This window comes from Pollicipes pollicipes, unplaced genomic scaffold (assembly GCF_011947565.3).
Source record: "Pollicipes pollicipes isolate AB1234 unplaced genomic scaffold, Ppol_2.1 Scaffold_7231;HRSCAF=8579_pilon_pilon_pilon, whole genome shotgun sequence".
Classification (NCBI taxonomy): Eukaryota; Metazoa; Arthropoda; class Thecostraca; order Pollicipedomorpha; family Pollicipedidae; genus Pollicipes; species Pollicipes pollicipes.
In genome coordinates, this window is record NW_023597034.1 from 19,229,115 (window position 1) to 19,251,225 (window position 22,111).

Sequence of the window (22,111 nt, forward strand, 5' to 3'; positions counted from 1 at the left end):
CATCCAAACGCCCGCCTTGTTTCACCAGCCGTTTATTGACTAAGCACACGCCCTAACACGGTTTCACAGCTTACATTGGATTCCACGCCAAAGAGCGGAGGTGGGCCCCACACGGAGGGGGGCGGGGAGGGCGCGGCGGCCCTCGCCGGCGGTCCCGCGGCGCGCGGCCCGACCGCGCCGCTACTTCCTCGGTCGGGCGGCCGTCAGGCAGGCCACGTACTGGTTCTTGTAGATGAGCGGGCTCTCGTGCTCGTTGAGGAAGTTCTGGGCGGGCCGCGTGCTGCGGTAGGGGTTCTTCATCGGCGGCAGCAGCACGTCCACCTTCTGCTCCTGCTGGATACGCGCCACGTCCTGCGGGCACTCGAGCATGGTGTAGGCGGTCAGCACGAGCGGCACGCCGTCCGGCACCAGGTGCGGCAGCGTCTCGCGCCACGAGTCGCGCCGCTCGTGGCCCGTCGTGCGGTACAGGCCGGCGTTGAAGGCGCAGATGGCGTGCGGCGGTCGGAACTGCGGGCTGCGGCAGTACGTGTGGTAGTACGTGCTCGGCTGGAACTCGCACGTGAAGCTCTTGCCGGCGGCGCGGCACGGCAGGCAGGTGAAGTCCTCTTCGGTGACACCCGGCCGACTGCCCGGCACCTCCAGCTCGGGCCCCACGAACACCACGTGCAGCCGCCGCAGACGCGGCAGCACGTTCAGCAGGAACACGTCCCACTTGGTGATGCTGTCGCACTCGGCGGCGAACTCAGCGCCCACCACATGCACGGTGAGCTCGGTGCGCTGGCTGATGTGGGCTTCCTCTGCCACTGGGATGTTCTGCAGCGCGTACAGTAGCGTCAGCGGGTAGGAGGCGTTCTCGGAGAGCGTGGCCAGCTCGATGCCGCCCATGCCGTACGCCTTGACGGGGCCGAGCATGCTAACTACGAGGAACTCGCGGATGTTGGGTGGCAGCGGTTCGTAGGTGGTCAGCATGGTGTCCGGCAGCGGCGGATCACACACGCCGTTCTCGTTCTGGTAGCAGTGGATGTCGACGAGCAGACGCAAGTCCTTACAGAACTTGGCGTGGTTCTTGCGCAGGTGTTCCTCGCAGCAGTAGCTGACCGAGTGGCACTGGTGGCAGGTGTGCAGCTTCTCGGGGGTCGTCTCGCGGCAGGTGTCGCAGACGCGTGGGTACAGGAACATCTCCTTCTCACACGCCTCCATCGGGCGTCCCAGCATCTCCTCGCAGACGGTCATGTGCTTGAAGCGGACCTTCTTCCACTCCTCGTGGCTGGTGACGTTATACGCCTCCCGGTACAGATGGTCGGTGCCCAGTTTGCGCATGCGCTTGGTGACGACCTTGCAAAGGGCGCGGTGCAGTGGCCAGTGGGCGCGCTGGTGTTCAGCTGAGCAGTAAGCCACCAGCCGGCAGCTGCCGCACGACTTCAGTCGACACTGCTTACTGTGCAGCCGCTTGCAGACGAAGCACGCGTGCGCTAAGAAGACGGGCCGCGCCGGCAACATGTCGTAGCCCTGCTGCAGCAGCGAGGCGTACCGCTTGCCCTCGTCGTCGGGACGGAACGGCGCGCCGTCCGCCGAGCCGGTGTGCTCCGGTGTGCTGGGCATGCTGTCCGGCTCGCTCTGCCCGGCTGGAGAGTCGGCCTGCCGGCCAGCGGCCAGCGGGACCTCTGACGCCGGCGGCTCGGCCGCGCTCCGTCCGGACGTCGCAGTCGCCACCGACCCGGGGATGAGCTCTCCGGTCTCGTCACACTTCGCCGCTCGGGTCTCGATCGGCATGGCGCCGTTCTCCGCGGCCTCCCCGCCGCCGCTGGTCGACTTTGTCTTCTTGCGCCTCTGGTGCCGCGCCTTGTCTTGCGTCACAGGCGGCGACGGGAGGCTCTGCCGCTGCGGGCCGCTCTCGGCCGCGTCTCCGGACGCTGCGGTGCCGGAACCCGGCTGCTTTGCAGCCTCCGGCCGCGCCAGTTCGCCGCCGACCGAGTGCCCGGTGCCCCCGCCCTCCCGCGCGACGGGCTGCTCCGCGGCCGCAGGGACCGGCTCCGTCTCGCTCTTCCGCTCGCTCCTGCGCCGGCGCCGGCGGGGCCGCTTCGTCTTGGCCGGCGGCCGATGCTCGCCCGGCGCCGCCTGCTCGTCGTCGCCCAGCTCGTCCAGCTCCAGCTCCGGCTCGGTGCGCAGGCTGTCGAGCTGCTCGCCGGGCGCCGGCTGCTCGCTGCGCGGCGCCGCCGTGAACCCGGGCAGCGCCGCCATGGTGGCCGCGCTCTGCCGGCCAGCCAGCACCACGTCCTCGAAGTACAGGTCTCCCACCTCCGAGCCGAGGGAGAGCGGCGGCGAGGCCAGGCTCGACGGGCCTGTCCTCGATGGCGGCGCGACAGGCTGGCGAGCGGCGCTGGGCGGGGCGTCGCGCTGCGCGTCTGCGTCTACTTTGCCTAGCGACTGCGGACACGGACTGGCTTCTACGGTGCGCTCATGGCTGGCCGAACTAAGGGGTGAAGAAGCTGGCTTCGGCGGAGTTTTTTTTAATGGCCCCTGCTGGTTGTCGGGCCCATGCGCGGGGCATCCCGCCCCGCCACCATGCAGGCCCTGGTAGAAGTTAGTCTCGGCAGCATCGTGCAAAGCCTTGTCGAACCAAGCCGCGGCCGCCACCTCCGTCAAAGCGCCCGGCGGTTCGCTTTCACTAGACGTGCTTGCACGCGGCGTACGGTTCTTCGTCTTCTCGCTGTTCTTCCTGCTCCGAGGCTTTTTTGGCTTGTCCTGCGGCTTGTCGTTTGGTTCCTGTGCGGCAGTGGCTGGTGATACGATAGGCTGCTGCTTTTCGGGCACCTTCTGAGAAACCGTGGTGGGGGGAATCTGCTGCTCCCCGCCGTTCTTTTGGCGTTTCGAATCCGCGTTCTGTGAGGATTTCTTGTCGGACTGAGACGTTTTACGCTCTTTCTTTGCTTTTTCAGACTTATCCTTGCTCTCCTTGACTTCATCTTTCTGTTTGTCAATCACCGATCGCTCTAAGGCAATTTTTTCTGCAGTATCGTCCGCAAATGATTCCTCAAAACCATTCTTGAGGTCGTCATCCCCACCCAGGAGTAGGTCGAACGCGTCCATGGTCGGAGCGCTGGACATGGGACCCTGTTTTAGCCCTTCCATCTCAACCTGTGACTCCTCACCGAACGCTTCCTGGAACCCTTCGGTGAGGTCCATGGAAGAGGACATGAGCAGGTCGAAGGCGTCTTGCTTGCTCTCTGCGGCCGCCGGCTGCGGCGGCTGGTCGGCGACCCCCTCCTCCTCCAGTGCCTCCTGTAGACCATCGTGCAAGCCCTCCCCGCCTGACAGCAGCAGGTCAAACGCGTCCGCCGACTCATTCTTGCGCTCGGACTCGCTCTTGCGCTCTGACTCGCTGAGTCGCTCGCTGCGGCGCCGCTTGCGCTTCTCGCGGCGCGTCTCAACCGGCACCCACTCCTCGGAGGTGGGCGAACTGGGCGAGAGCGGCGCCGCATGCGGTGGAGAGAGCGCGCGCGGCCGCGGGTCGTACGTCGGCTCGGGGCTCTCCTCGCGCGGCGGCGGCGGCGGCTGCTCCACCAGCGGCGGGCTGGCGGGCGGGTGCCGAGCCTTCTCGGCGTAGGAGGCGCTTCTGGCGCCTGCGCCGGCGGCTGGAGCGGTCGCGCCGCTGGCGAGCGGACGCTCGTCGGACACCATCTGGGTCAGATTGATGGCGAGAGGTGCCGCCGGTGCGGGCTGCTGGACGACGCCGCCCTCCTGCCGGGCGACACTGGGAGCTGTGGCCGTCTGGGCAGGCGCCGCACTGGGCACGACATCCGCCGCAGCTACGTTCCGCTTCTGTTGGGGCTCAGCTGAATTTCCCGCGTTAGAAGCTGGGGCGCCGACGATGGGCGGATGTTGGACCGGCCCGGGGACTGCTTGATCTTCTCCTTCGCTCAGGCGTCCACCTTTACGCTTGTTTCGCTTGGACTTCTTGTTATCCGCTGGTGTTTCTCTAGCATCTTTCTTCTGCTCAGTCGCAACCACTACCGTGGGCTTTTCAGAATCTTGTGCCTTGTAAACGTCGTTCTGAGTCGTCCGCTTCTCATCTGTTGTCTTTGTCTTGGTGACATTGCAATCTTGTTTTGAAGCGCCCTTGACTGTCGGGGCACTTACAGCGTTTCCGTCTGCCTCGTCTGGTGCTGTCTTCTTCGAATGTCCCTGGCTTTGCCCCGACGACTGCATCCCTGTCAACTTCTTAGCCTCCTGGGGACTGGCGGCTTTTGCCGAAACTGGACCGACGTTTCCCTGGCCCGGTGGGCACGACGCCGGCACCGGGACATGTCCGGCCGGTGGAGCTGCAGCCGATCTGGCGGGCGCAGGCGGCGCTGCCGCCGCTGCCGGCGGGCGGGATGCCGCCAGAGCTCCAGCTCCGGTCACTGCCGGCTGGGTGCCTCCCAGCTCGGCCTTTCCGGCAGCTGGGGCGGCTCCGGCGCCCGGCCCGCCCAGGCCGTACGAGCGCTCGCACGCGAGCCGTCGGCGGCGCTCTCGTCCCGACTCAACAGCGGCCCACACATCCTCCGTCATGGCCGCCAGCGTCAGCTCCTCGTTCACGGCGTTCTTCCTGCGCACCATGGCCGGCAGCGGGCCAGGTCCGCCGCCGTCTGTCTTCCTCCGGCCCATGAGCACCTGAGAGAGACCAATGTCGGGTCAGGCTCGCCACCCTCCTCCGGGCTGTCAACACCTGAGGGAGGCAGCACCAGGTCAGGTGCACCAACCCCCGTCGTTCTCAGTTCCACGGACACCTGAGGGAGGCAAACGCCATGTGGGTTTAGGACTACCAACACCTGCTCTCGTCCATCTCATGAACACCTGCGGGAAGCAGGTGTCGGGCCGGGTCAGGGCTACCATCCTATTTTCTCTCCTGGCCCACAAACATCCGAGGGAGGCACGGGTGAGGTCAGGCTCACCACCCTCCGTTTTTTCCATCACATGACCACATGCAGAGACAGGTGACATGAGCATCATCGACGCATCGTTACGGTAAGAACTTAAAACATTTGACCATGACTTTGAACCAGGTTATATCGCACAAACTCCTTGTTAATGCTGCCGTTCTCAGCCGGCAGCAGAAGCAGTCGTCGTGTCCTCCCACGTTTCATGTCAGAATAAGGTCCAACAAGCTGTGTCGACCAGAAGAGGAACGGTTTAGAGTGAGCATACTGATCTGTATACTGTTTCATTTTGGATCCGGTGTGCACGTCCTCCAAATACCTCGTGCTATAAAGTTGTGCCGCGACGTTTAATTTAACTTTTAATTCATGGCGTAGTTGAAGCGACAACATAATACAAGTCAAGTTAATCTACAAGTTGCTTTCTCATCTCAACAATGATATCAACCTGCACATAAGCATTATTACATATCAACAGCAGAATATTGACAACAGAATCGTTTGCCGCCTTGCTCGTAGTCTTCGGCCGTCCGGCAGGCTGGTGGTGAGACCTCCGACCCCCGCGGTCCGCCGACAGGGCGCGTCCCTGCCGCTGGTGGCGGAACCTCCGACCCCCGCGGTCCGCCGACAGGGCGCGCCCCTGCCGCTGGTGGCGGGACCTCCGACCCCCGCGGTCCGCCGACAGGGCGCGCCCCTGCCACTGGTGGCGGGACCTCCGACCCCCGCGGTCCGCCGACAGGGCGCGCCCCTGCCGCTGGTGGCGGGACCTCCGACCCCCGCGATCCGCCGACTGGGTGCGCCCCTGCCGCCGGTGTGGGCGCCATTCTCGACCGTCATTAGTCGTGCACAGATGGCGCCGACCCAGTGGCTCGCAGCCAGACCCCTGGCTGTTGGGGCAAACGGCGACGAAGAGTGGGGCTGAGCCCCAGACTGCTGCGCTGGGGAAGGCATCGAGGGATAGCACGTCACCTTAACGCCTTGGTGAGAAGCTTCGTCAAACATGGTGAAGCCAGGTCCTGATCTAGTGAAGGCCGCAGGCAGGGGTTCTAGACCAGGTCCAGACTGGTGAGGGATGTAGCCGGGGATCTGATGGGGCCATATCTTGCTATTGTGAGACACGAAACGAGTGATGGCGAGCAGGTCTCAGGCTGATGGGGGACGCAGCCGTCCAGGGTGGGTTCCGCTCGATCTCGGGCCGATGAGGGGTGCAGTCGACGGTAGGACCGGGCCCAAGGCTGTTGAACAGGAGGCCGCAGCCGGAGAGCGCAACCTCCGGCCCAGACTGGTGGGCGTCGCAGTCAGGAAGGGTAGGCCCCGGCCCAGACTGGTGGGCGTCGCAGTCAGAAAGGGTAGGCCCCGGCCCAGACTGGTGAGCGTCGCAGTCAGAAAGGGTAGGCCCCGGCCCAGACTGGTGAGCGTCGCAGTCAGAAAGGGTAGGCCCCGACCCAGACTGGTGAGCGTCGCAGTCAGAAAGGGTAGGCCCCGGCCCAGACTGGTGAGCGTCGCAGTCAGGAAGGGTAGGCCCCAGCCCAGACTGGTGAGTTACGTAGTCAGAGGGGGTAGGCCCCGGCCCAGACTGGTGAGTTACGTAGTCAGAGAGGGTAGGCCCCGGCCCAGACTGGTGAGTTACGTAGTCAGAGAGGGCAGGCCCCGACCAAGACTGGTGAAGGACATAGTGAGAGAGGGCAGTCCCGGGCCCAAACTGGTGAGGAACGCCGTGAGAGGGCACTTCCCGATTCGATGCCAGCCGGAATTGGCTTCATTCCAAAGTTCCGTGTCGGCCGTCGACGCACAGGCGCAGCGCGGCGCTTCAGCCGCGCGTGGCGCCCTGACAGAATGCTTCCCGTCCGGCGTCCTGACAGAACGCCTCCCGTTTGTGGAGTGCACGCAAGGCGATGCAGCGCCTTGGTCTGACAGCAAACGGAATGTTGGGCGTGTGTTGTCTGTGGTCCGGTATTCTCGTCTTTCGCTGAGCTGCCCTCGCGGCGGTACTACGGTCCTGGTGCCCTTTGGAGGTTTGCCAACGGTGGCAGTGCAAACTCGGAGGGGAGTTTACTTGTCCCGGCGGGGCCAGAGTGACAGTAAATATTTACCGACGGTCCATGTACTGGTATAGCACGTGGGTCTTGTGAAAATCTCACGGACGAGGTGTTATCTCCGGATCCAATTTGAATAGGATCTGCTGTCAATTTGCCCCATGTATTTGCTATGGATGTTATAACATGCCACAACATGTTAGCATGTCAAGCAAGTCCTGATCTGTTTGGTAAACTCTTGCAGCAGCGTTTAATCACATCCTTCAAACAGTTAACCGCGAATAATTTCTGCCATGGATACGTTCTGTAACTCGAAAAAAATACTTGAAACATTAGGCTCAAGGATAGATATAAACTAACAGAACATTGCTTAGGACAACATGGCTGGAAGGATCGATTTGCGCGTGGGTCAGATATTGCGCCAGTCATCACGCCAGTATTGTGGAGTTGCCAAATTACCAAGGGATGCGGGCATGCTGTGCAGTACGAGACCCACGCATCCTCGCAGCTTGAGATTCGGACACCAATCGCATGTCAGCTTACAATAAGCAATCCGACTCACGAGCATTTGCATCTCTATAACCCTGAACGTGTATGAGCCTGCTCGCATATCCACAGCGATGAAGTACGCGGCCTGCGGCCATCAGCTGTTGTTTCAGTGCCGCAGGGGCGGCGTGGCATCAACAAGTAAATCCTTAAAACAACGTGTTTGGTGGGACTTCGAGTAGTACATGCCGTACAGCAATGCTGCATGAGCCCCGAGCGTCTCCGAGCGATCTCCGACCATTATCTCCGAGCGCGCCTGAACTCCGAGCTCGTGCGGACAGTCGCAGCCATCGGCTCCCTGCCAGCCAGCCCTGTCTGGACACGCCTCGGATAGCCCTGTCTGGACACTCCCCAGACAGCCCTGTCCGGGCGCGGCTCAGACAGCCCTGTCTGGACACGCCCCAGACAGCCCTGTCTGGACACGCCTCAGACAGCCCTGTCTGGACACGCCCCAGACAGCCCTGTCCGGATGTGGCTCAGACAGCCCTGTCCGGGCGCGGCTCAGACAGCACTGTCTGGACACGCCTCAGACAGTCCTGTCTGGACGCTCCCCAAACAGCCCTGTCCGCACGCGGCTCAAACAGCCCTGTCTGGACACGCCCCAGACAGCCCTGTCCGGACGCGGCTCAGACATACTCGGCGTGCCGCCGCCGCTCACCAGCCGCAGCCCCTCCCATGCTGCCGCGGGCTGTCCCTGCGGCCGCCGCCGGCGCTGGCCGCCTCCAGACCGGGCTCACTAATGGTCCGGGTTGGGCGGTACAGATCGATCGCTCACGGCCAGTGCGTCTGGCCCTGGCACTTGTACAACAGCACCGTTCGCTGCAGATGTACCAGTCAGCGGCTCAGGGTTTACCTTGGCACCGGCGCTTCCACTATTGCACAACCGTTTTCATTGATTCGCCTGCAGCCAACTCACTCTTCATCGCGATGTCAACATTTACCAGCGGAATATGACCGTCGATTGGATTGTCTGGCATGTTTGCATTACGCTAAACACCATCCAGAACACAAACACAGAAAACCATTCTTAATTGCGTGGGAATATTGAGCTGATGCCATGCTACTGATACCCTCATTCACAAGATCCTTTCAAAATCTAGATGAGGCTTGTGCCCGCACATGCTATGGCCGATTGCTACATCGCACTGATTTTTTTTGTTAAGGATGCGATCATCTGAGGACGTTGCCCGCAATCACTTCACCCTGTCCTTCCCCGCTGTTATACCACCATCACAGCCAACTATCACGTCAGACTGCCACCCCGACTTTCACATCATGCTATCACGCGAAACTGTAAGACCATCACACACAACTCTATTTCCATCTATCACACTATAAGACCATCACACACAACTCTATTTCCATCTATCACACTAAACTATCACATCAAACTATAAGACCTCTCTATCTATCACGCTAAACTATCACACCGAACTGTAAGACTGTCACACATGACTGTCACATCAGACTATCACCCGCGAGCGACACATAAGCCTGTCACATCCGACTGTTCAGCCAGTAATCACATCGTATGTCACGACCGACTGTTACGTTCTAACTGTTCTGTTCTCCTCAGCTGTTACGCCTGACATAAGTGCCAGTGGTACCGATCGTCACACACGCCTATCATGCCGGATGGTCACATACGACTGTCACATTCGAGGGTGGTCGTATGTGTCACGTACTCCCGAGGCTGCCACTGTCATGGCTGACTCACATATGAACATCACATCACATGCCCTGCAAATGGTCTGAGGTCTGAATATGTGTATTTTTGGGTGGTCTCTAACGCTATTGAATCAAAATGTTCTGACAATCGATGCCGAATGCTTTGGTGCTGCTTGCTGGGACACGAAAGCCGATTCAAAAAATTACCGGAGATGATGCTGGTTGCTACTCGCGCTGCGAGTTTAGAGCCATGAGCGAGTGAGTAGCCGCGGAACTAACTCCGATCGCCGATACTGAGCCCTGTGAGGCCATGCTAGTATCATCTGACTCGGCACAATACCCTGTCAGTATTGTGCTGAGTCAGAGTGCTAAAAGTGGACTGCTCGGCAGTGTGGGGGCCGCTTTTGATAGCGTCAGAGACTGTGTGCTGCAGCAGCGCGGCGGCACAGCCTGCGAGCACCAGGACGAGCCGCGCCCGCCTGGGAACACCATGGCGAGCCGTGACCGCCTGGGAGCACCAGAGAGAGCCGTGCCCGCCTGGGAGCACCAGAGAGAGCCGTGCCCGCCTGGGAGCACCAGTGAGAGAGCCGTGCCCGCCTGGAAGCACCATAGCGAGCCGTGACCGCCCGGGAGCACCAGAGAGAGCCGTGCCCGCCTGGGAGCACCACAGCGATCCGCGTTCGTCTGGGAGCACCATGGCGAACAGCACCTGCCTGGGAGCACCAGAGCGAGCCGCGCCCGCCTGGGAGCGCCAGTGCCCGACCGACACACACCGCCACCTGTGACACGGCCAGCCTGCGCAGACCCGCCAGCTGACTCATCATCGATCCCCGGACAAGGCCAAGGCTGCCGCTGCGGCGGCGAGCCCAGCTCCAGAGCCGCTCGGCCCGGACCGCACGTCCCGCCAGACAGGCGGCCCACGATGGACTCACGTCCCGCCGGACGGGTGGTCCCCAACGGATTCACATCCCACCAGAAGGGCGGCTCGCGACGGACTCTGCCCAGTCCGACAGGAGACCCGCGACGGACTCACGTCCCGCCGGACGGGTAGTCCGCAACGGATTCACATCCCACCAGAAGGGAGGCTCGCGACGGACTCCACCCAGTCAGACAGGAGACCCGCGACGGACTCACGTCCCGCCAGACGGGCGACTCGCGCCCCACTCCGCCCAGTTAGACAGAGCAAAACGAAGAGTAGACGGACGATCAGGGTAGCACATCTGAATGGGTCGTCTGTTACAATGATGAGGGTTTGGCATGAAATCAAATATCGCCCGGATACCACGCGAATGGATTAATTCTCCAACACATGCTGCATATGAACTGCAGGTCGGAATGCTTGGTTACGGGTCTAGAGCGGGGCGCACTGAACATTTCGCAGGGAGGAACAAGTCAATTTTGTCCGCTGCAAACCCACTTCAGCGCACTACAGGCGCACACAATTTGTTGCATCAGATTAAACCGCATCGCGTGTTATCGATCTTTATATTCTTAACGTGTTTCCGATTATTTTTGCGTCAGAATTTATTGGCGTTCATACTAATGCACTTAATAAATCTGACAAGGGAGTGGCACGCACAGCCAGAGGCTGCCATGTGAAAACGCCCCTGGCCTTAAGACAAAACACTCATGCAGACTCCAGCTTATAGATAACCACAATCAAAGTAAGCCAAGTTGTCCGTATTCAAGAAAATAAGATGGCTGAATATCTCTATCAGACTGTACATGCCGGCAAAAGGGCGCGTGTTTGTAAAAGTTACGTCAGCGTGACAAGCAAATTGCAATATAAGAGGATACTTCAAAAGCGCGGTTTTTTGGAGTGTCAAGGACAACGCCTGTCCAAGCATCACTCCGTCGACAGCTACAGGACGTCCCAATGAGGAAAAATGCTGACTCCGCCTCGGGCGACCGACTTAGAGCGCGGTGGCCGCTGCCCATCCCTCGCCTGGACCCGGACCTCGCGGGTGACAGCTCTTGGCGACTCCTCAGAATTCCTCACAGGATCGGTCGCAAAGCCGCGCCGGCTCGAGCCCGTGCCAGGAAAAACAGCACGGCCGCAAGACGGCGAACCATATGGACACGCCGCGTCTTTCCGGTCGATGGACGCTTTACTCTTACTCTGCGCGCCATGCCTGTGTCTCCTCATAGCTGCATTAGCTGCTCCCTGAAACTTGGTGAAATGACGCCTTGTTATCTGCCCCAGTTCTCTCTCTCTCTCTCTCTCTCTCTCTCTCTCTCTCTCTCTCTCTCTCTCTCTCTCTCTCTCTCTCTCTCTCTCTCTCTCTCTCTCTCTATCTCTCTCTCTCTCTCTCTCTCTCTCTCTCTCTCTCTCTCTCTCTCTCTCTCTCTCTCTTTTTCTCCTTACACCACCACCAGGGTTAAGTTTGTCAGCGTACAAAAATCACAGATTGGTCCGTAACCATCACCCGCGTAATGAGCCTGGCTTTCTCCTGAGTCTGGTCTGAGCCCATATATAAATGCTAACAGTGAGAAGCGGCTGAATACTTGGTGGATGCCACACTAAGGCGCCCGATCAGGCGCCAGTCTCCGTCTCCGAGTCTCCGTCCGCGCGAGTCTCCGTCTCCGAGTCTCCGTCTCCGAGTCTCCGTCCGCGCGAGTCTCCGTCTCCGAGTCTCCGTCTCCGAGTCTCCGTCCGCGCGAGTCTCCGTCTCCGAGTCTCCGTCTCCGAGTCTCCGTCTCCGAGTCTCCGTCCGCGCGAGTCTCTTCTCACGTCTCCTTCCACTGTCACCAGGGTCCTTCTCACGTCTCCTTCCACTGTCACCAGGGTCCTTCTCACGTCTCCTTCCACTGTCACCAGGGTCTTTCTCACGTCTCCTTCCACCGTCACCAGGGTCTTTCTCACGTCTCCTTCCACTGTCACCAGGGTCTTTCTCACGTCTCCTTCCACTGTCACCAGGGTCCTTCTCACGTCTCCTTCCACTGTCACCAGGGTCCTTCTCACGTCTCCTTCCACTGTCACCAGGGTCTTTCTCACGTCTCCTTCCACCGTCACCAGGGTCTTTCTCACGTCTCCTTCCACTGTCACCAGGGTCCTTCTCACGTCTCCTTCCACTGTCACCAGGGTCCTTCTCACGTCTCCTTCCACTGTCACCAGGGTCCTTCTCACGTCTCCTTCCACTGTCACCAGGGTCCTTCTCACGTCTCCTTCCACCGTCACCAGGGTCTTTCTCACGTCTCCTTCCACTGTCACCAGGGTCCTGAACAACGCAAGACGAATTTTGACATTCGGGTGCCCGCTCCTGTCCCTGGCTAACCAATGTGCTCCTGGCCGACTGGGGTCCATCGCTGGCATGAGGTCCCCTGTGAACCCTTGATCAGCACAGGGGCCCTTCACCGTTTTGGGAGCCCGACCAATGCAAGGGGTGTCTGATAACCATTTGCAGGCCCAGCCCTGCCCCTACTTGGGAAAGCGGCCACAGGGCCACGGACGGCGCGGAACAGACTGTTCAGCATTCGCGGCATAGAGACCCGCACTGTCTCAGAGGCCTCCGATCAGTGCAGGAGGTCCTCCGACTGCTTTTTGAGGGCCTGGCCTTCTGACGGGCCCCTTCATATGCCCCAGATCTGCCCCTCGCGCTTTCTAATCAGAGCCTTGATTGTCGGCCTCTACGGCCCAAATGGTCACTCGGGACCCCCGGGGCCTAAGGACCTAAGGCCGCTTACTTTCCCTAGTGGCACCGATGGTGATGCCACTAAATCCTTATGAAAATGAATATTTTGGGGGTAATTGTGTGCCCCAGAAATCTGACGTCACTTGAATTTAAATGTTTTGGAGCTCTTTGTGGTACCTGCTTAGAATTGCGCGCCTCTTCAAAAATGCATCCAGCGATGCCAGAATTAAGACTTTCGGCATTCTCGCGGGGGGCCGACCGTGGATTTTGTCAGACTCGAAGGCACAGAAGTTGCGCTGCTGCTGATCTTGGTCCCCCTTAAAAATAAAGATGTTGGGGCCTTTAAATGACCCGTATGGATTTGATGCCTCTTACGAATAAAGGTTATGATGCCACACATTGAAAGGTTTGGTGACCATTCGCCAAATTGCTGACCGCGGATTTCGTCAATGATGAGATAGAAACGCTGCGGTGCCATCTGGAGTTTGCTGCTTCGAAAATGAACGCTTTGAGGCCCTTTATAGCGCCCCTGAAGTTCAGTGTCTCTGGAAAACAAAGATTGCGACTCCCGGAAATGCAGGTTTATGGTGCCACTTCGCCGAACCCTGAAGGACGAATTGATCAGGAATTCCTTCAGGATGAAAGGCGCAGAAATTCCTCTTGAAAACATAACTTAAAGCTCTGCAAAATGAAGGTCTTAGTATATCTTCACCATGATATTTTGGCTTACCTTCATGACACCAAAAGGTCATGAGTGGCCCAGGAGCATGAGTCCCATGCCGGGCTTTCATTGGATATTTAGTTATCCCGGGCTTTCATTTCAGATACTTAAATACATAAACTTCACCCATTGTCGCGCGGCCAAACAGATGTTTATTAATCTCTGCATCCCCTATTTTGCACAAAATGTTACTAAATCGCAAAATTACAAAGGGACATGCCAATCAAGGGTACTTCATTAGAAATCATGGAATGAGAGAGCTTGTTATTGTTAAAGGCAGGGTACGCTGGGAGTCTCAGGATCCCGATGCCAAATGAAAACACCGTCAATGGCTCACCGCCGGCGAGGAGAGACGTCCAAGGGCCGGTCAAAAGTCGGCGAGACACTGCCTCCAACATTTTCCCCAGATGTGCAAAATGGACTCGTCCAAGCGATCATGACGTCCGTGGATGAGCAGTACAGCCAATAAGCGAGCTCCCATAGCTTCCTACCACTGGGAAAGATACTGACTTCGGCGACAGGTATGCCTGCCTGACCGCCATTGCACGACTGCTTCCGTTGCACTGCCGTTGCCGTAGCAACAGCGACAGGACCAGCTTGCAGAGCCGAATAAGCGATTTACAACAGGGGGCCATGCACAATGGAAGCGGAGTCAGTTGGCGGCACTGGAATGCCGGCATTGTTTTGCGCTGCGGCCATCTGTATGGACGAGCTGGTCCAGTCGGTGTTGCTGCCAGCGTGTTTTGGTTAGCCCAGGACCGCCAGCATCATCCTGGTCACCTGCTGTTGGTAGTTGTTCTGTAGTGAGAAGCGACTGAATACTTGGTGGACGCCGCGCTCTTTGTATGCTTTGGATTCAAATGATGTTGTTCTTTTCAAAAAGCTGAGATGAACTGTTTTGAAAATGCGTTCGTTGTAAATCAGGTGGCACCACCTACGAGCTGCCTGGGACTACGATAATGTCCAAATGGAAAAGAAAAGAAAAACGAATCAAGCGATAAACTATTCCCCCGGGCTACGGGATAGGCGAGAGCTAATAAAGCTCCAAAGATCTCTGCGTGTCTTTTTGATCCGCTATTTTTGCATTCCAAGGGCAGTCGTTTTTGACCAAGACCATTTCACAAGCGCCGACTGGCTTCCAGTCTGAGTTCGAACTACGTGACTGTCACGAGTCCGCCCGGTCGTTTTCTGGTGGTGCTCCGCTGACGTGAGTCTTTTGTCTATAAAGTTCAAGAATCCACGTTTTCTGGGAACTGAAGCACCAAAAGTGTCCAGTCTGCGAGAGACTTGACAGCAAACACCGACTTTTCCCATTCGCGGTGGGTGGGGGACCTGTCCTGGCGCCGAGTTGACTGGCACTGACACGGAACTCTCAATAGGAATATGGCGGCTGGGGGAGCATCAAACATCGCCACACGTGATGGGGTATGGCCATATGTGATGTGTAGCGATGCATCCAGACAGCAGTCATCGAAATGTTCCACGACACCCAGCCTCGGCCCGTCCCCGAGCCGCCGGCCGCGGGGCTGTTTGGGACGGCCCGGCCGTTCCGGCGGGGTGGGATGGGCCGCCAAGATCGATACACTGTCGACGGTCACGGCGAGGCACAAGGCAACCCAACGCCGGCAAACCAACCAAACACTGCAGACGGCGCTCCAACCAGCCCGCGTAATCGTCTCCTCCCGTGAGTCGTGAACGGCAAGGATCACGTGCAGGGCAACGAGCTCGCCGCCTGTCCCGAGTACCTCCCACCCACCTCGGTCCGGTCGCGCTGCGACAGGCCGTCACCGACGGCGGGGCGGCCGGCGGCGGCGAGCGGAGAGCGACGCCCCCTACTGCTGTCCCAGCGCCCGCACACTTGTCACTGCTGCGCCGCCTGACCGGAATAGCCTCGGGCGACGCCAGACGGGCGGCACTCGCGGCGCGTCGCCGGCGGCGGTGCCGGCGCCTGCGCGACGGCTGCGCACCGGACACCGCGCTCTATCGGGGGGGGGGGGGGGGGGGAGCTGTGCCGCAAATGTGGCGCTGGTCACGAGCAGCGAGCCTCAATGGCACTGTTGTGGGCTCGCTGGTCACGGTGGCGAATGTTGGTGGGAGCCCTACAGCTATGCTCGCCGCCTTGGGGCTGCGCGGTGGTATTGATTTTATGAACGCTGGGGTTGAGGTGAGACCTGGGCTGTCAAGTGTCAGCCAGTGACATGGCAACGCCCGAGGCCTCGCGCACACGCGGCAATATCGCACGCTTTGTTTCCATGTGGGTATTTTGGCCCGTACCATCAATGCTAATTTGGGACGCATTGTGCCAGGAACGGATTCAGAATGGAGTCTTAGGAGGGGCCATGGCCCGTTTGGGCAAACGGCAATCAATCTGGCGTCGACTGACCATTTCGGGTTCGACCTTGCATGGCGGTCTATTGTGTCACGCATTTCGAATACAGACATGTGTTTACACGATATCTGACACCGGAAATCGTGTATGCTGTTTTTCTGACTCCTTTGTTTATGACCATACTCGGAGACTTGCGATCCATTAACGGAAACATCGCGCAGTCCGTGGTCGAAAGAGCCTCTGCCTCAATCCCAGCACCCGCGCACGTCCGCGGCAGGAGAGAGGTCTGCTCTCGCTCCCAATGTTCGGTCATGTCCGACATCCGCGCACGTCCTCAGCAGGGCAGAGGCCCGCTCTCGCTCCCAATCTTCGGTCATACCCGAAAGTAAGCGCCGAGCGGGACACGCCATCTTGCAGACGCCCAGGCCATTGTTTCCAGAGCCAGGGCCATGTCTTCAGACATTCAAGGCCGGAGTGAACCGAGTACACAAAAGTATGGCATGCATCAGCTTCGGCGCAATACGTGGCTTTCCAGATCTGGCAGCAGCCGACCTGTCGTACTCGTACCTCTTTCAATTTAAGGGACACGCGCGGCTTGCGCTGAAGCTTGCGAACTGTCTGACGACATCGTACACGGGCTTGGATTCATGTGGACCGATTATTGCCATTCAAATCATAACATCCAACAAATAACCAAAGCATCGCGCTTTTCGATAAACAAATATAACAACAAAAGCGGGTAGTTTCAATGCTCGTCTCGCGACACGTCTCTTACACCACGAACCCCTAGGCACATTCCGGACGACGCAGCCCCATTCTGACACCGGCCCGCTTGGCCGGTATTGCGACCGGCGGCCCTGGCTGACAAGGAAACTACGTGGCTGCCTTCTCCTGGCCGATTAGAGGATCACGTGGCAGAGTTCCCCTGACCGACTAGGGGATCACGTGGCTGCCTTCTCCTGGCCGACTAGGGGGTCACGCGGCTGGCTTCCCCTTGCCGACGAGGGGATCACGCGGCTGGCTTCCCCTTGCCGACGAGGGGGTCACGCGGATGGGTTCCCCTGGCCGACTAGGGGATGACATGACTGGGTTGCCCTAGCTGACTGGGGGGTCACGCGGCTGGGATCACTTGGCGTACAACCTCGCGCCCAGCCGACCCAAACGGAGCTGCATGCTCGCGTGAGGCGCCAGCAGCGTGCGGATCGACGCGGGCACGCGGTCAGCACGCGACGGCGCCCATCAAGAACCTGCCCAAACGCTGCGTACTGATATTCGGAAGTGTCAGTCCGAAGACCTTTCAGGGCATCCCCTCGAATCGCGGTGCAAAACACGTGACGCCCACAGTTGGTGTCGTCGCTGGCACTGTCCCTGAACATCGGCGAGCGCCGACACTTGTCAGAGCCGCGCCGCGAGTCGTCCCTGGCGTCGTCCCTGAACATCGGCGAGCGCCGACACTTGTCAGCGCCGCGCCGCGAGTCGTCCCTGGCGTCGTCCCTGAACATCGGCGAGCACCGACACTTGTCAGAGCCGCGCCGCGAGTCGTCCCTGGCGTCGTCCCTGAACATCGGCGAGCGCCGACACTTGTCAGAGCCGCGCCGCGAGTCGTCCCTGGCGTCGTCCCTGAACATCGGCGAGCACCGACACTTGTCAGAGCCGCGCCGCGAGTCGTCCCTGGCGTCGTCCCTGAACATCGGCGAGCGCCGACACTTGTCAGAGCCGCGCCGCGAGTCATCCCTGGCGTTGTCCCTGAACATCGGCGAGCGCGGACACTCGTCAGGGCCGTGGCGCGATGCGCAGTCCCTGTGACGTCGGCGCCACAGCTGCCGGCCTTGGTCGGGCGTGGTCGATAGTCACGTGGCGTCTAGCCCAACCACCTGGGATCGCCGCGCCGGCGGTGGTCGCCGCCGTCAGCGTCTCTGCCGCGCGCTGATTGCCTCCGAGCATTGTCTGGATGCGATTTTAACACGAGCCGCAGGCGTGTCGGCTGCGTGGGCACGCAACTGTTTGGTTTTACCGGCGCGTCATCTGCAGCGGTTATACGAGCTTCCCGTCCATGAAGCGTTCGTGTTGGCAAGTATTGTACGATTCGGTGATCAGCGATAAGAATGCCATACGAAAGTGCTTAAAGCGTCCAAGGCCCTTCAGGAAAGGCCGGAAATAGACCCCAAGGTACCGTAGTGACGACGATGTTTTGTTTTTGTTACAAATATCCACAATACATCAACCGTTATGTTTTTGTTACGAATTAAATGTCATGGCCTTTGACGGCACGATGCTTCACGACGATGAAAGCGGCAGATTAAATTAGGGATCGAGTGACTGAGGATTTAAGTCCTAACCCGCAAATAGCCCGCATACCAGCGGTTATGCACATTCATGACGAATTCAGTCGCAGAAAACCACTATGCGTTGACTAGACTGATTACCAAGCGCATTACAAACGCGACCGGTATTCGCTACCGCCTGATCCACCATGTAATCCGCCGTGAACAGAATTCCTGTGTAATCGGCGATGTCCTCACGACCGCCGCGCCAATGGCGATGTCCTCCGAGCCGCACAGCGCCGCGTGAATTTAGCAGGACGCTTGGTAACACTAAACAAACATGAAAAGATTTATTGATGCCAAAATTAATTCAAAGCAAACTTCAACTGTCCTCTGAGGGGAGGCTCTCATTTGCATCAGACGCAACGGTCTCGATTTCCTGCAAGAGCGTCACAGAACTAAGGCTAAGTCGACGGAAATGGTTTCGGTCATTCGTACTGTAGGGGAACACGGGCGGTTTAACGAAGTCATCGTCATTTCTATCGCTCCCCAGCCGTGGGGCAACCACACTGTGAGCAGACCGGCCACCGCCGCAGCCAGCGTTTACGCAGCGATTGCCTGGTTGCATAACGCACAGTGCCCCTTGTAAGTATTGATCCATAACTGAGTGGGTCCCGCTGACGCATCACATGTTCTTGCATGGTCACTGTTAACGGCGCCGGGAGGTGGCTGGCACAGCACTGGCAATGCAGCTGTACAGAGGGCACCAGGTGGTAACTGGCACAGTACTGGCAATTTCACAGCTCTGGGGTAGGACTGGGCGGTGACTGACAGGGCGGCGGCGTGCAAACGATGCTGAGGCGACCGGGCGGTAACCAGCCCGGTACTTCCACGGCCAGTGTGCTCTCGCACGTCTGGGACTGGGCGGTGGCTCTGACACGCAGCCGGTATGGTCAGTGTGCTGAGGGGACCGGTCGGTGCTGTCGCCGGTGGGCCCGCTGGACGGGGGGGGGGGGGGAGGGGCGGCTATTTTGGGAGGGCGCGTGCGGTGCGGACAGCTACCGTGAGACAAACCTGGCAACCGCGCACCGCCGACCGGTGCGCAGGGCTCAGGTTAGCGTCCGGGCCTAGTAGAGGTAGTAGAGGTGAAAGTGTCTTTTCTCTCACCGACGGAAATTTGAACGACCTAAATTGTCGCTTGGAGCTAAATCTATGAGATCATTATATATCATTGGGCTTTTATTATTATATATTCTTCGTTTTTATTACTATATTATATTATATATTATTGGGCTGGTCCCCGCAATATTGGACAGATTCTGCGCAATGTGGAACCTGGCGTCTTACACACATCAGTTCTTTGAAATAAGCACACCTCGAAGTTAAACCAAATGGAAACACACTTTGTACTTCAAGTACAAAGTGAAACATTCAAGTACATGGCTGTGTGTGTCCTTAAGATATGCCAAAACTGAATTCTTGAACTATTGGTTCGAAAAGTTATTGTGCTATGCCGTTAAAGTGAGGCACAAACACCGCATTTTCGACAACTATGAATGGATGTGAAATTCAAGTGCGTCTTTGCAATTGGTCTCGTGCTGCGCTGGTCACTGGTCGAACAATAGAGGCCCCACAGCCACAGTGGAAGCCACAAGGGGCGCTCCGCTGCTTTTAGGCGTACCGTTAGGGGCGGATCCAGGATTCCGTCAAGGGAGGGGTCACGCTTCACTGTGGAACTGAAACTCGGGTGCCCTGAAACTTGGTGCCTTCCTCCCCCCCCCCTCTCACAAAATGTCCTAGTACTTAACCCCTTAATCTTCGTGTCACTATTTTTTATCGAGAAACTTTTGTGCTTTGCGCATCGGGGAGAGCTGGACGCAGGTAGTTTCAAGTCCTTGGTTCGTTGGCACACACGGTCAAACCAATCAAACGACCTATTCTTCTCCGGACACTCGCGCACCGCGCCGACTTGGCGCATCCATATTCACAGACAAGGTTGCCGTAATCGGCATATCGAACGGCAGGATGGGCTGCCCACACGTGACGTCACTAAACCCGAGTGCGAACACCACACCTCCCCGGGGTCGATCGGTAGGTCTTGACCTTCGGGTCGACCTCTAGCCTCTCCGGGGCTCTCCGCTAACGGTTGCTCCGACGCGGCGCCACCGTCCTGGGTTGGTCCGAAAATCGCACCTTCTTTGGAGCTGGTCTTGGTGCGACGTCCCTGCGTGCGGGGGCCGGACCGTCCTGCGTGGCGTAAACAGGCCGGTACATACGAATGAAGCGCCAGTTCCGCCACATGGTGCGACCGCTGGGGAACTTCACCAGGTAATCCCTCATTCTCCCGATGGCCACGACTTTCCCCATTCTGTCCCAGAGTCCCGTCTCCTTGTCCTGTACACTCACGTTCGTGCCGATTCGCATCGGGTGCAATGGCTTTGCCCCTTTGTCGTAGGCTGTAGTCGTCGCTCTCATCACATCCTCCCCTTCCGGTCGCAGTCCTCCGCAGCCTTCTGCCAAGCTTTGTCGAAGGCGCGATGGTGCATGGGGACTGCCGACCGAACTGGATGCCCGTAGAGGATCTGGGCGGGTGAGCGTCCGTCCACCCGGGGCGTGTTCCGGATCTCCAGGATGCCCCGGGCAAACTCATCGGAGTCCGTGTCGCCGGCCACAGACGTCTTCTGCAGGAGTCGTTAGGCCTGTCACAACTGTCACGGTGGTCGACGTCTGGCGTCGTCCCATGGTCAACTTGCATTGGAACGCGCCGGTACACTCCAGCTGATGTCCTCCAGCGGCCAGGAGACTGTCGGCCGGCTGTGTCAGCTGCGAGGAGTCGATGCCGATCCGCTCTGCTTCTTTGGTGCCGATGACGGAGACTTCGGCACCAGTGTCTGGCGTCCACAGAAGTGATCCTTCACCTCTCTGATGGCTGACCAGGAGAGACACTTGAGGCGTCTTCTTCGCGGTCACGCCTTGAACGCGCACGTCTTTCACATGGAGGTTGTCGGACGTCTATCGTTCTCCGTAGTCTGACCACGTGTTGCTCCGTCTGGCCCGCTTGCAGACTGATGTGTAGTGTCCTTTGATGCCACAGGCACTTCACGTCGTGTTTCTGACTGGGCAAGAGGCCAGCTGCTCCTTGGGGTGCCATGGTACGGCACAGTAGCCGCATCGCCTCTTGCGGCTATGCGACCGGTTGTCTCGTCGGTAGGCGTCGTCTCTTCTGTAGCTGTCGTCTCGCCTGTAGTTGGCGTCCCGTCTTTCCATGCTGGATCGTCTTCCACGACTGTCTGGGCTGTCCCGTCTTTGTCGGCCGTCTGGGCTGTCCCGCCTGCCTCTGCTGACCCGGCTCCGACCACAGCGGTAAGCGGACACGGGGCGAGCGTGGCTCCCGCGGAGCGCTTCGCTGTTCTGTAGTGCGTTTTCACGCGCTCGACAGATGTCGATTGTCTTCTGCAGCGTCAACGATGACTCGGCGAGAAGAATTCGCAGCGTTTCTTCACACCGGATGCCGGTTATGATCCTGTCCCTGAGTCTGTCATCCATACGATGGGCACAGAAGTCGCAGGATTCCGCCAGTTCCCTTATCGCCATCAAGTAGTCGTCGAACGCCTCTCCATCTGCTTGCGGTCTTGTGTAAAATTCCTTCCTGTCGAGGATGACGCTTCTTTGGCTCCTGAGGTGCTTCTCCATCTTGTCCAGCAGGTCGTCTACTTCAGTGGTATCGCTCACGTCCAGTGATTAACGCACGACTCGCGTCTATTCATCGTCGAGGAGTGCCAGTAGCGCTGCTCGTTGCTCTTTGATGGGGAGGGAGTCGAGGCCTGTGAGAAGACTTTGTGCTTCCTGAGATTGACTTGAGAAAGACTTGAGAAGCCTTTGTGCTTCTCTCGCCAGGACGAGAACTCTCTCAGGCTAGCGGAGGTGGCTAGCCGCGGTGCTGGGGTGGCTGACGGCGGAAGGCGAGGTCTGCTGGTCGTGGCTTGTGGTCTCGGCGAC

At 58.9% G+C, this 22,111-nt stretch overlaps 3 protein-coding genes across 3 annotated transcripts; all 3 read right to left on the reverse strand.

The window, feature by feature from the left end:
• Nucleotides 1-33: 33 nt before the first annotated feature.
• LOC119110211 (uncharacterized) lies at nucleotides 34-2,105 on the reverse strand. The gene has a single exon (XM_037233946.1). It carries the CDS (start codon nucleotides 1,771-1,773, stop codon nucleotides 181-183), a length of 1,593 nt encoding a protein of 530 aa, XP_037089841.1. The 5' UTR covers nucleotides 1,774-2,105; the 3' UTR covers nucleotides 34-180.
• Nucleotides 2,106-2,165: 60 nt separating this feature from the next.
• LOC119109805 (neurofilament heavy polypeptide) lies at nucleotides 2,166-15,384 on the reverse strand (the record flags this gene model as incomplete). Its single annotated transcript, XM_037233559.1, has 3 exons — nucleotides 15,276-15,384; nucleotides 2,208-4,653; nucleotides 2,166-2,170 (listed from the first exon to the last, which is right to left on the reverse strand). Coding segments are annotated over exons 2-3 (2,445 nt in total), but the record flags the coding sequence as incomplete, so codon positions are not given.
• Nucleotides 15,385-16,943: 1,559 nt separating this feature from the next.
• LOC119109806 (polyribonucleotide nucleotidyltransferase-like) lies at nucleotides 16,944-21,379 on the reverse strand. Its single transcript, XM_037233560.1, has 4 exons — nucleotides 21,230-21,379; nucleotides 20,672-20,793; nucleotides 17,191-17,594; nucleotides 16,944-16,951 (listed from the first exon to the last, which is right to left on the reverse strand). Exons 1-4 carry the CDS (start codon nucleotides 21,377-21,379, stop codon nucleotides 16,944-16,946), a joined length of 684 nt encoding a protein of 227 aa, XP_037089455.1.
• Between the last annotated feature and the right edge of the window lie 732 nt (nucleotides 21,380-22,111).